Source organism: Euwallacea similis, chromosome 4, assembly GCF_039881205.1.
Source record: "Euwallacea similis isolate ESF13 chromosome 4, ESF131.1, whole genome shotgun sequence".
NCBI lineage: Eukaryota > Metazoa > Arthropoda > Insecta > Coleoptera > Curculionidae > Euwallacea > Euwallacea similis.
The window spans coordinates 702660-716686 of NC_089612.1; the positions used below are offsets into that span (position 1 = coordinate 702660).

Here is a 14027-nt window from a genome sequence, read left to right on the forward strand (position 1 = left end):
AAATTTCAAATCTTCGGAAATGGCAGGCCATCCCGTGTATCCAGACTCCCACCAGCAGCCAATTTAAAAGCATTAATAGTAAAAAGGGCAGAATTTTTATGAATTCAGGAAATGCATTACCGTTTCGATAAAACATGCACTCCGATCTAGAGTGGTTTGAGTTTTCATTTACATAATGGAACAACAACAAATGCATTTTGTATTAACTCCGGAGATTTAATGGCCCGGAGCTGTTCGGCAAGGAGGGTTGGGAGGGCGGTTTACCCTCATTACACAGTCGTGACATCTGCAGCCAATTTCGGTTAAGTGGTTTTTGCGCTGTGGCCATCTTGACGTCACATCGTCACGAAGAGCTTCATCACGTAATGAGAGATGCTTTCTGATGAATTGATATCTGACCAAGCCACGGGGGAAAAGGGAAACGGGGGCCATTCTCATTTCACTTACCATCATCTGGGCTGCATATAAAAGTTCGCAAAGTGGGGCTGACGGATGGCCCTATTGAGAATCGAGTAAAGACATTCTTTCATTTGAAGGCGATGCCCACTCGGAGTGCTTTCCTAAGTAAGTCTTAAAGTTTACGCCATCTATCACATTTTGGGTTGATTTGTTCAGCTATCAGCGTAAAGCTACACATAACACTAGACACATTACATTTTAATGAAAATTTGACATTTTATGGATAAACCCGAGGACTTTTTAGATCGGGATTTTAGGGGTGATTTGTAAATAAGACAAGGGTACTCTATTGGAGGTTTTATTTTCTAGATTATAGCAATTTTACAGCCCGATCGTTCGATTCTTGACAATAAGGTGGTGCTAATCTCTGGAGTGGCATAACGTGACGTTTGCTGCGTTCCTGGCGCCACCTGTCAACAGTTCTACGAAGGAAAGGAATTATATCTTGACGTGGTGAACGCAATATTTAGTCGGCTGATAGAAGAAGCTGTAGGCTGCCGACTCCACTACAAATCACTGATGCCGTTTTCTTAGGTGCACCTCTACCTGAACTAATGTTTTGCTCTAATTAGGTGCTTTGAATTGAATGCAAGCGACATAGAAATCATTGTCATCATAATAGAGTTTCGGACGAGATTAATTTTGAGGCTTTTGTGTCCCGGGCTGTAGCTGACAGAATCGTTAAAATAAACCTACAATGTTAAAGCCACGAAATGGCCATCTTAATATGTGCACCCAATTTCGAGTATAGTCAGGACACAAAGGTTTCCTATTTACTTTTAAATTGCTCTAAGAAATTTCAATTTGTGAAATAGAATTTTCCGCGTAGCTGTTATTGAATTCTCCGATTTATCACGTTAGGTATTGCCAGCCAGGTTAGCCACGATTCCAGGTCTGTTCTCAACCATTTGCCGATGTACTATCGTACACCCGTTCTCCATTCGCCAATATCGGTCCTCTGTCGCAAAAATAGATTGAGAGGAAATTGATATAGGTATTACAGTGGCAATTTAAGAAATTGAGTTGCCATAATGGATTGAGGAGGCATTTACAAATCCAATTTTATTCCTTCCCCCATGAAAGTGGATGTGTGGACCTTAGTAGTTGTAACCGTCTTGTAAAATTGCCTTTCAAATCGTTTAGTTTGGTAGTCGTCAAGATTACGAGCACTGAATCCAGCCTCAAAGACAAAAGCAATAATACCGCACCGGACAGTATGAAACAATCGTCCCATAAAGAACCAATTTAGCCCTAGAGCCCTTATTGCAGTCCAATATAATCTTCCGTTCTCGCCGGCGGCACTTGGCAAATTCTAATCTCGTAATTAATCACGTAATACTGAGCCCTGACATTTCATTAGCCTTTCTCTCGGCACGCAATTTAATTACTATTCAGAAGTTAAATTTTTTAATTAGAAAATCAGGGTTGTTTTGTTTCGTTTCGGGTCTAAGCAGCAAAGTCGGAGCGAAGGAGGAATTATTTCTTTGTTTGGACGATGATGCGAAACGAAAACGTTTCGACCTGGATATTTTTCTGCTTAAATTAGTTGGTGCTCAGTTGCCAGGAGAGGTAGCTATGGCTTTGTTTTTAGGATAGTTTCATCTCTTGATTCAGTCGTAAGCTCGCAATAGATCGTGGAGGCAGCGGATTTGTTGGGCGGTCATCAATCCGGATCAAGATGGATGAATTCCAAGAAAGTGAAGACGGGCTCACTTACAATTACTAAGATTTTAATTCAGGGGAGTTCGGGCCAGCGTCACTCATTTGTCCCATCGAGGGACTTCGTCTGGTTATTTACGGGCACTGGAGTCGCTCCAGGATACTGAAAATCGTAAAAATGGGCATGGAGCCGTGCACGTGTCTTAAAAACTGAAAGAGATGTGCCCTGGAGTCGGTGCCCGACGAGGCGATTAATTTGATCTGTTTTTTAAAAAAAAGTGCTCAACGACTTTTGGAAATATTTCTGATAAAAAGTTGCAAAACTCTTTCTACCTTTCTCTCTCTACTACTTCTTTCTTCCGTTGAAAATGCGCTGATTTGGATTCCATCTGACCCTTGACGCCCCGATTGAAGTCCTCAATTGAGGTCCACGAGCTGCCGAGGCGTTGGCGGTCAAAACCAAAAATTTCGGGAAAACAGACACCTCGCGCAGCTTTTTGGAAATTTTCAGTTTTGCCGAATCTCAATGCGAGCTGCTCAATTTACATTGAGACGTTCTTGAAATCGCTAAATTAAAAGTCGACGCGTCCCCATTTTTAGAAAATTAAAGAGACACTATAACTCAGTTCGTGCTAGAGGAATTTGAAATATTTGGCCCAAAACTGAATCCCCAACGCCAGTAAAATTTGTTGATCCGCTATCTTAAGATTTTGCCAATAAACTCGGTCGGGAATCGTTGTAAAATAAAATCAATCAAGTTACGCGCCATTTCATAATTAAACGTACTATTTGACAAGCACTACTGAAAGCAATTAGCAAAGTTCCTTATTAATTAATGACATCCCGCTCACAGATAGTTTACTTAGGATTTCCGAATAACCCAGAACCGGAGCCATAGAGGGAAAACGTAATCAACTTGGCCCGGTTAGATAATTGTTTCGATAAATTTAATATGATCCAGTCCAAATCGAGTTGATTGCCTCGCTTTATTGCTAATTTCAATGGCATTGTTAATTTACCGCTCGCTCTAAGCAAACACAAGCAAAAACTCTGTCTCCCGGCAAGATGCATTAAGAATGAGCCGCGTTTCCGTTCTCCATTCTCGTTTCAGCGACTTTAAGGTGCCATTAAAGTCCATTTAGCGAGAGAGGAAAATGAAAAGTTAACTCCGCAGATGAACAAGAACTTTCCATAAGACTCAATTAGAATGACATCAATGAAATGCACACGACAGCGCTCTGTGCACTAATGGTAATGGATAAATCTAAGAGCTCAGCGGTGATTGTGTTATCATCAAACGTGACCAATTCATTATTAATTTTGGAAATTTCCTCGGTAAATACATATTAAATGGGATTTTCTTGGTGTAGGTCCATAAAAATCCACTTGAAAACCGCAAAGAAATAAAAGGTTTCGGGCATGCCATACATATACAATCCTTTGGAGGGCACTAGTGCTACTTTGTGTTTAATACACAAAGGTGCTCTTAGGGAGTAAAGAATGGCCGGTTTATTTATTCAATTATTCTAGTGCGGGCCCCGGCAATAATTTCTTTCAAATATTCACCAACTTGCCCCAAAATATTTGTTTCTCCTATAGGCCCAACGAAAGTCTTCCAGTTATACAAAATTAAATCTCTACTCCACCGAAAAAACATCAAACAAATAATTTAAATGCGGAAATTACAACCGAGTGTAGCTGGAATAATAAAGCCGTTTTGCTGGAAAGGCTTGTTTTCATCCCTTTTCCCATCCGGTTGGAACTATTTTAATTAAGGCGACGGCTAATTTAACTACGCAAATCTTCTGAGACGGCGGCTGAGGCCTCCTCGAGGATTCTTTGTATCGTAGCAGGCGGCTGTTATTTTGTATAGAACGTGCTCCAATTAATTCAATTGTCATTCCGTCAGTGAGAATAGAGCTGAAAATAGAGCCACGTTAAACGTAGAGAAATGAGGATTAAAAAATTCATACAAAGTGACGGTAACTTTAAAGTAGCCGTAACCTTGAAGTAACCGTAACCTGGGCGATTACTCACCAGCAAAAGGTATTCTTGCTTACCTCTCTTACTACCTTTTTTTGTTTCCAGAAAATACCGTGGACAATCCTCCAGCGACGACCTGCAGAACAGCTCCAGTCTCAACAAGTACAAGCGGCACGGTGAGCCTCACCCTCATCGGAAACAAGGAATGTGCCTCGTGCGGTAAACGCATCACGGAACGCTTCCTTCTCAAAGCGATCGACCTCTTCTGGCACGAGGACTGCCTCAAATGCGGCTGTTGCGACTGTCGCTTGGGCGAGGTCGGCTCCACTTTGTATACGAAAGCTAATCTTTTACTGTGCAAAAGAGATTACTTAAGGTGCGCTTGAAAGCTACGGTTTTGAGGTGAAATAAATTATTGATTCTTCAGATTATTCGGCACAACGGGATACTGTGCGGCGTGCAACAAAGTTATTCCCGCTTTCGAAATGGTTATGCGAGCGAAAAACAACGTATATCACTTGGAATGTTTCGCGTGTCAGCAATGCAATCATAGGTAACTTTTCTGGCCGAAGACAGTAGAAAAATATAACCGATATTTTGTTTTGCAGGTTTTGCGTGGGGGATCGCTTTTATCTGTGCGAAAACAAAATCCTCTGCGAGTACGACTATGAAGAACGATTGGTGTTTGCTAACATGGCTTACAACCCCAGCAGTTTGGCCCATATTAGACGGCAAGTCAACAATCTACAGGTACGTCACAAAGCTACTACGACGAATAGAAGTACCTGCTAGACGTAAACGCAAAAATGCTGGTTGTATTCGTCGTTGCAGCCCCCCATTGACTCATTGAGGCCCGCGAGCAAAGGGCGCCCCACCCTCCACCCTCAGCTAAGTACTGTTCCCTCCTGTTACAGCGAGAAGAGTACGGAAGAGCGACCGCGGCCGCCCACTAGAGATGATGTCAGCAGCGGGTACGGCAGCCCCGATTCCGAAATCTTCGACTCAGCACCTCACTAAACCTCCCTTCCTCATTAGTTATATTCTAAGCCTCAATAAGCGCAAGTTCCGATAAATGCTATATGTAAATAAAACCACCATGCAGAACTTAGCTTTATACTGTTTCATTTTGACTGATTGTGCTCAATGATTAAAAGCTTTCTTTCAGTCCTGCAATTAATGATTGTTATACATTCGTATTTAACTGCTCAGTGAAGAATTCTTCTATAAGACTCTTTATAACATAATTGCTTTAATTTTACGACACATTATGATTTTATGAAGTGTATGATAATGTGCTTGAGACAAGGCAGTTCACCTGACAATGAAGAGCTTTGGTGTTTATAGATTAATATGTAATTAATTTATCTATCGCTCTAGAATCTTAATAAAGACATGTCTGCATTCCACTATGTAAATAACTGTATCTATTATTACTTATTATAAATACATGGTTTATTTAATTATACAGAAAACTGAGTTTTATTAGTTAAGACAAGGAGGAAGCTGACTGAATTGAAGTAAAAAAGAACTTTTAGAGTTGATGATTAGCTGAAATATGAAATTTTGTTTTATTCCGATCCTGTCGATATAAAAGGGCCCACACGGCCCTGCCTATTAGACGATAAACATATAGACGTCAAAATCAGCTGTTGCAGAAATATTTGAGATGGCGCTAGAGGAGCTGCTATACCATATTTATTTTTGTTCTTCGCGAACAACAGACAAAGATAAAACTATTTCGTACCAATAAATTCAAGCTTTACACTCCCAACCGAATCCAGATAAACAAATTAGGTCGTTTCCAATTTCAGAGATCATAATTTCAATTTACAATTTCGTTTATCTTCCTCTGGATTTGATTGCTTTGGCACGCGCTATTCCAGCCAATAACAAGTTGCCACGAATCCAGAATTCATCCTAATAGTGACATTTCTTCATTTCAAATCACATCGTCACTATTCTCGTCTTAAAATGCTAAAGTTTTGCATGTTTGCTGCCTGTATCCTTTTGGGCGCAGCCTTGCCCAAGGAGGAAACCCACAAAGATCGCGTGATAGACCGGGAATTGAGTGATAAGGAGCACTTTGAGAATGAGAAACATAATCCTGAGTATGATCATGAGGCCTTTCTGGGAGAGGAGGCCCAAACATTCGATCAGTTGCCTCCCGAGGAGAGTAAAAGAAGACTTGGGTAAGTTTGTAAGATACAAAGATATTAGGGAAGGATTGGGGAAGTTAGGAGAAAGATTGAACAGTTTTGCATCCAATTCTAAGGTTTAAATTGAAGTAGTTATGAACACTGCACTGATGAGACTGTAAATAAGGCAATACATACTTATATAAAATAATAAAATAAAGTTACATTTTTAGACGACTTTAAAATATTAATTAGTAGGTACGAGCATAAAGAACAAGGGTACTCAATTTGAGCTTAATTTTAGCTTAAATAATTCATAAGTAAATTGAAAATGTTTTCACTATGTTTACTTGAAATAGATTTCTCAAATTTGAAATTAAAATAGCTTGTTTCAGTCTTTGATCTGATGACTTTCATTTTCCCACTTATTGTCCTACTTATTGTTAGGAATTTTATAAGCAATTTTTTAAACTTATAAAAAATATCAATTTTTTAGCTTAATTGTTGATAAAATTGACAAAAATACTGATGGGTTCATCTCACGGGATGAACTAAAAGACTGGATTCGATATACCCAGAAAAGATACATTTCCGACGACGTAAATCGTCAGTGGAAACAGCAAAACCCTGATGACAATCCCACAGTCTCTTGGGACAATTATCAAAAGATGGTTTATGGATTTTTAAATCATCCTTCAGTAGAGGTAACTTTGGGAAAAATAAAAATCTTTTGTTATATAAAACTTTACAATTTCTAGCCAAATGATACTGACGAGGAAAAAACATACAAAAGCATGCTGAAACGAGATAGAAGACGTTGGGCAGCGGCCGACCATGATGGAGACGATAATTTAACCAAAGAAGAATTTTCCTCCTTTTTACACCCTGAAGAACACGAACATATGCGATTAATCGTCGTCCAGGAAACCATGGAAGATATTGACAAAGATGCCGATGGAAAAGTGAGGAAATATTCTCAGAAAATTTAGCATACTCATTTTATCTTCATATCTAGATCTCTGTAGAGGAATACATTGGAGACGTCTACAAGGCAGACGAAGGAGAGGATGAGCCTGATTGGGTGAGGAGCGAAAGGGAACAATTCGCTATTTACAGGGACAAAAACGGAGACGGCTTCATGGATGAAGAGGAAGTGAAAAGTTGGATTTTGCCCGATGATTTTGACCATGCAGATGCGGAAGCCCGGCATTTAATTTATGAGGCTGATCAAGATGTTGATGAGCAATTAACCAAAGAAGAGGTATTGAAAAAATTCGACCTTTTTGTGGGGTCACAGGCCACGGATTTCGGAGAGGCATTCATGAGACATGATGAGTTTTAAAATGTTCTTGCTGTTTTATTGAAGTGAGATCTTGATGTCTTAAGGTGGCTGAAAAGCACAATGGTGTAGGAAATATAATGATTTGGTGTTTCATTTCATATAAAATGACTTTGATGCTGGATTTTAACGTCAATACAAGAAGTAATTTAATCTACAGCATTAAAGCCTGAACTAACTCTAAGACTGATGCAAATTGAAACACATTTTTCAGTGATGTATAATTCTTAAAGAAATTTGAAAAGAAATCTCATTTTAAAAGCTTTTTGCTGTTTATTATTAATTTTACCCACATCGTTTTAAGAATAGCAGATAGATGATATATGAGGATTTATCTGAGCTTTTGTGCCTTGTAATAATACCATTATCTAATAGTTTTTTCATTTATATGAATTTGATATACTTAAATCTAGTGGTTAAGTTAACATTCGATACTTATAGTGTGCCAACAAGTTTTTATAATTATACGTTTAGAGTTTGTAATAGAAATTTCGTATTAAACTAGTGGTAACTAAAGAGAGGCATTTAATAAAGTTAATGTGAATCCAATAGTGTTGTTGTCTTCATTATACTTATGTCATCTTCTAACGAATTTAAACACAACAATTTTAAATTTTTTTATGAAAATGGCTTTATGCACATTACAAAGCTTCTAATTTACTCTAAAACAATTAATGACAGCTATAGAAGCTTATTAACGAATCGTTTTCTGTGATTTTAGTACTAGTAACTTCCAAATATTCAATAATATGCAATGTTCTATGAAAAAGTTTCAAATCTTGCTAGAAAATCATATTTAAGACCATGCTCCTCTTAATCTTGATATAACCCGAAAATTGAGAAATATGGTTATTAAATTAACCTTAATTATTCTCGTTGTGTTCTACTTCGAGTGACTCTTATCTGTATTTTTTGGGGCATCTTGAATATTTAAAATATAGATTGCAAAGATTCCATCTGGAAATAATAATAATTTATTGTTAATGAATGCATTTTATTGTATCTTTAAGTCATATATCTGAAATATCACTTAATTTTAAAACAATTTATCACAAAAATATAAATGTAGTCAAAGACTACCTACATTAAATTCTATAAACTGAACTAACACCACATTTAAATCTAAATTTGAATGAAACGTATGTCTGGTGGGTTATTATTGACTCAATCGTCATTTATTTCTGGGTAGTACCAATAAAATATTACCTGGTACCGTATGGGAAAATGTTGGCCATATTATATAGTAGCTTTGATCCCATATTGCAATTTAAATTTGTATTTATTCTGTGAACAAGTCCCTTGGAATTTTGGATCAACAATAATATTAGTACTTTTATTCTTGCCGTTAACACTATACATGGTGGATCATTTTGGTCATCATGAATTTAAAACTTGTCGGTTAAACATCGACTTATATTATTATCTATCGTTTATAGTGGGTACCACCTTGTATATATTTGGCTTTACACAAATCATTCCCACACCCAGAGTGGAAATACACATTATCAAATATAATCGTTAAAAAACGTACGAAAACGGGGAAAACTACATGGCAGTTTTATTTGCTCCAGAACCTTTTAAACGTTCCTTGGCAAGATATCACAAACAGGTTGCTATAATATCCGCAATACTTTATCTAATACTAGGCTAAAAGTCGAGAATTACTCAAATATGTTTTGTCTTCAAAATGAAGCTTATTTCGACTTCAATTTCGCTGCTGAAAATACCTTATTAATTCGATAGTTTAAGTATAAAATGTTAAGTATATTGTAGTATGTTAAAGAGTCTGCCTTTACGATTTTTATTTTACTATATTAGTATATTTCTGTTAATTTCGCCCACATATTATAAGCTGCTTATAGGTTGTACATTGCCCTCTCCTGCTTTTCTGTAATCCTAGCAAAAAGGTTTCAGTTGAAGGGTCACCACTAATAATAAGCAAAATATTTACTTAGATTCGCTGTGAGTCCTTCTTTTGTTCTCCAGCTTACAAACTATGACAATCTCATCACCTGGCCGGATGTTATAACTAAAGAGTTGCTTCGAAGGAAAGCGCATCAATTCTGGACCCTAAAACAACATTAAATTTTCATATATAAAACTTGTTGGTAGTTTATAAAAAAAAACTACCTGTATGTCTCTTAGATCTTGATCTACATAAAATAACCTCATTTTCGAGGCAGGAAATCCAGCGAAGCCCTCAAGACGCGTTTTGAGATCACTAACAGTTCGGTAAATATCCACTGATCTGATCTCACTGTTTGATCCGCAAGTAAATGTAATTTTAACTCGTTTTTCAGGCCGCAGATCCACATTCACTAAGGGATCTAATTTTCCATGTTTCTGGACCAGCTCAAAGTACCTATAAAAAAACTTCATGTTTAATTTAAATTTTTTTTATAGATGTAAGCAGGTAAAAACCTTTCGGGACGGTCACTTTCAGGCTTGTCCATATAATACCGGATAAAGGCTCGTTCTGCAGCTTCCCTTTCATCTGCCGATATCACTCCACCTCCATTGAGGGTCTGGACATTAGGCAATCTGGCTATCAGAAGCTGACGTCGTTCGTGTTCAGTGTATTCGTTACCTTCCCATAAGGGACAACCCTAACAAGATAAAATATTTTCAAAGATACCTTTTTTCTGCTAATTATCATTATCTAACCTGCACACGAACACACTGCAAAGCTGGGAATTTGGCTAACCTTTCAATGTCATTCCATGAGGACAAATTGGTGGAGTTTAAATTCAGCACTTTCAAGGAGTTGAAGGCGTCATGAGGGGATTCAGGCCTTAGTTCAGATTCACAAAATTTCTCATAGTTTTTGTTAATTCCCTCCTCTGCAGTTTTCTCCTCTTTTATGTCCAGGGATTGAATTGGGCACTCTGCCAAGACCAACGATTCCAAATTTGGAAAAGCGTAGCCTTTTTTATTACAAAAAATTGTATTTACCTACTTGAATTAGTGATGAGGGGATTTTACAAACCTAGTTTAGAAACTTCAGTCCAATTTTTAACAGGATTTCCAGTAAAATGTAAAATCCTCATTAACGGGTGCTTCTTTACATCCACATTACTCAGACAATCACAGTTATCATTCTTATTCTCGGTGCACTGACAACCAGCCTTTTCTTGCTTGTGCAATTCCACATTGTTATAATCATTTAAACTCAGATGCAACTCCTCCAAACTAGGCAAATGCTCTAAAATTTTCTTCACACTATCCCAATTCACATAGGTGGAATTCAGCACCAAATTGCGCAGCTCTTCCCATCGTTTGTCCAGGCTCATTTCAATGGGCTTCGACAGGCTGTTGAAGCTGAGATTGACGAATTTAAGGCGAGGCATGTGTTCCAGGATGCCGAACACCTCTGTCCATTGGTCCAATTTGTTTTTGGCCAAATCCAGCTCTTCCACGTTGGAGCATTTCGCCACCAGAGCATCCCTTTCTCCAGCTGTCGCAATATCGCAATCGTTCAGTACGAGGAGGGCAGGCACTGCTGCTCTTGGAGATCTACAAATTGAGGTTTTTGGATCTGCCTTACAAAAATGGTAAATGTGCTGTTAACTTTAAATGCAAGCTAGCTCCTAGACGGTAAAGTAGAACTATTTTTGAGATTCTTTGTTCCTATAGAAACTAGCTTGATGTTAAAATTGCCAGTTGGCCCTTCGTTACATACTTGCAAGGCACAAATATGGCTACAGAGATGCCAGCTGAGTCATCATCGGGAGTGGAAGAGTCAGAATCGGCTGAAGGATTGCCATATTTCTGTTCCAGAGCTTCCAGGAGAGAGGGCATGGTTAGAGGTATTTTCTAGCTGTAACAAAGGGATAAAATAAAACAAAATTGTAATGTATACTATTGCTATCAGGTGAAATCTGACTTGTGAGTAAATTCCAGCCATAAATAATCACATTGTTCTTTCAAACGAGATTATCTTAAGTCTCTTTAGTTCCTTTAGTTGCGCATTAATTTTATTAACAATATTGACTCAATGACCTATTATATAACACAATAATATAATTATTAATAATACCACGCCAACACATAAGTAGATCCATAACTTTTGTACATCTTAAAGACGAATCCACAAGGATGTTATAGCATATCGTTATTTTCAGCATGGCCTTCATTCTATTACGTCGACATAAATGATGTAAACCATCAGACTTAATTTTCGCTTTTCATTTCGCAATCTGCACACCAAAGGAATAATGGTAATTAGCCTTTTGTTTTGGCGGGTCTCGGTTACTGACATTGTCTGAATCTAATAATGTAAAATAAGAAACCTGTTAATTATTATATAGCGAAGAAGTGTCTCTTTTTTTCAGGTATATAGAAGATGGCTCAAAAAATTTCAGTGCTAAATAAACTATTATGTGATTGAAATCAAATTATGATACGGAATTAGAAAATTTAATAACATACAGGTTGTTCTACAGAAAATAATTGAATTTTCAGTACTGGAACGAAAATTTGCAATCATCTTCATTTAAAAAGAATTGAGAACATTCTGTTAGGTAATCTCAAATATCTGGAAAACTTTTAGAAGTAGCTATAAAACACACAATAATAGAATGGTAAAGAACGATATAGGGTGTTTCATATAAAAAAATACTTAAGTTTATGCAGAGCTAATGCCTCAGGATCACCCTTTGTATAAAAAACGTATTAAATAATTACAGATCACGATGAAAATATTATTTCAAAACCGAATTTGGATCCTCCTAAATGTATTTTGTTAATAATTGACACCTTAAACATGAGGCACTCTGTACAGTAATTTTCTAAATAATTGAATTAAAAAAGGTCACCATAATATCAAGAATTTAGAACTATCATTTGCACTTCTTATTAAATTTATCTATTATGTTAAGTTACAGATAAAACCAAAATGCTTCTTTTTCCATTTTAACATCAAAGAAAATACTGAGCAAAAAGTAATAATAATTGAAAAAATATAAGAACATCCCAAATATGGCAATACTTAGTCATCCATTACCTACGTATATATAACAAAGCAAAAACCACACTTACAAGGAATACGGTAGTTATTATTGTTCGGTAATCGTACCAGTTCCGTTTCCTCATTTTCCATTAATTAAAAAGGCGTTCTTGCCTCGTTTTTAAACAAATATAAGGCGCACCAAGCGCAACACTAATCGACCAGATTTTGGTAAATAGCAATAATAATTATTGCAGATCAGTAACGTTCAAATTATTGCAAGAAGAAAAAACCCCCTTTATCGAACCGTGAAATAAAGTCTAATAGTGTTACGTCAATGATCGCGAAAATGAAAGTATCATATTAAATAGAATGAATAAGTGCAATAAATTGCTGGTGAAATAGGATAAAGAAACCACATTATTATTTACTAATGCCTGAGTTACATGCACTGTCTTCTTTCTATGTGTGTGTGGTAATAGATTTCAACCGGCCCTGTATAGCTGCTTGGGAGAGTCGATGAGTAACAACGGATGCGAATGGAACGGAGCAATGTTGCCACGACAATCAATTAAAATTCCTGATCGTTTTCCAAAGCGATTAAAACTCCTTGTTTTTTAAATTAAATTCAAGACATCGGGCAACGTTGCCTCGACAGCTTTACCAGGATTGCAGGACATAACGGCTGACCTTTTGTTTACATAACAACGCGAACTAATACGAAAACGCCCGAAAGCCACTTACCTGCACAACAAAGGAACGAAATGTCAATAAAAAACTAAAAACAAACTACATGAAAAATCTTGTGTAGTGTCTTCAATTTCGTAGAACCAAATAGGACCTTAGTAGGTAACGTTAAGCAACTTCCCCTTTAAATCCCGAACCGAAATCCGTATATTTTCGCCATGAAAAGCGACTCGGGAACCGCGCTCGCGCTCGCTCTCCGACTACTGCGATGCAGGATCCATTTTGCGCGTTACGTTCTTGCTGTTAGTGTTTTGTTTTTTTCCCGGATCAGCTGATGGTGGGCCAATCGGCCATCAGCTGATCTGGTTTGAACCTGATTCAAAGACGCTATTTTCTTTAGTTTAATTTACACCGTTTTGGATACATACAATCTAATCTCGTTAGATTATCAGCTTTTTGTCAATTTGAACGGAAATAATACTAAACATATGCATTTATAATAAGCTCTTTAAACAGACCATAATAAGTTAGTTGAATCGTTTGCAGCATCAATGGGTAGGATATGACGCCTAAATTTTGGCGTCCTTACCGGCCATTTTGTTTCATTTTACTTGCATCGACATGCTGAGTTAATTCTTTGTTGTTAACAGACCAACTTTGATTTCTATTTGCTCTAAAATATAGTTAATTGGTTGACCGATACTCTATGTCGAAATGCACTTTTGGCATCAATATCTCAAACACTACTGGTATATTCAATTTCGAACTTCGCAGTCTAGGAAAGACATTAAATATAAAATTCTGCATTAAGAGCACCTTG

The 14027-nt window shown here is 37.2% G+C and overlaps 3 protein-coding genes across 5 annotated transcripts in view; 2 read left to right on the forward strand and 1 right to left on the reverse strand.

Moving 5' to 3' along the window:
• Positions 1 to 5562, forward strand: part of LOC136408647 (LIM domain only protein 3-like) — a 32454-nt gene extending 26892 nt beyond the window's left edge. Inside the window, exons 3-6 of one of the 2 annotated variants that reach the window (XM_066389755.1) lie at positions 4207 to 4477; positions 4529 to 4654; positions 4710 to 4851; positions 4933 to 5562. In XM_066389755.1, the coding sequence (XP_066245852.1) occupies positions 4207 to 4477; positions 4529 to 4654; positions 4710 to 4851; positions 4933 to 5118 (725 nt within the window). In that variant the 3' untranslated portion in view covers positions 5119 to 5562. The remainder of the gene's footprint in view (positions 1 to 4206; positions 4478 to 4528; positions 4655 to 4709; positions 4852 to 4932) is intronic. The other variant, XM_066389756.1, reaches the window with a different exon arrangement.
• Positions 5563 to 5872: 310 nt separating this feature from the next.
• scf (Calumenin scf) lies at positions 5873 to 8124 on the forward strand. The gene is made up of 4 exons (XM_066389754.1): positions 5873 to 6290; positions 6733 to 6940; positions 6995 to 7198; positions 7252 to 8124. The coding sequence occupies exons 1-4, from the start codon at positions 6073 to 6075 to the stop codon at positions 7576 to 7578; spliced, it is 957 nt and encodes a 318-aa protein (XP_066245851.1). The 5' UTR covers positions 5873 to 6072; the 3' UTR covers positions 7579 to 8124.
• A 424-nt stretch (positions 8125 to 8548) lies between these two features.
• On the reverse strand, positions 8549 to 13536 carry mlt (tubulin folding cofactor E like protein mlt). Of its 2 annotated transcripts, none has more exons than XM_066389753.1 (8): positions 13265 to 13536; positions 11255 to 11388; positions 10562 to 11088; positions 10240 to 10499; positions 9997 to 10181; positions 9706 to 9937; positions 9527 to 9645; positions 8549 to 9471 (listed from the first exon to the last, which is right to left on the reverse strand). In XM_066389753.1, exons 2-8 carry the CDS (start codon positions 11371 to 11373, stop codon positions 9432 to 9434), a joined length of 1482 nt encoding a protein of 493 aa, XP_066245850.1. In that variant the 5' UTR covers positions 11374 to 11388; positions 13265 to 13536; the 3' UTR covers positions 8549 to 9431. The 2 variants fall into 2 exon arrangements, with proteins under 2 accessions (XP_066245850.1, XP_066245849.1); XM_066389752.1 differs by having other exon boundaries at positions 11255 to 11392; positions 13265 to 13534.
• Positions 13537 to 14027: the final 491 nt, after the last annotated feature.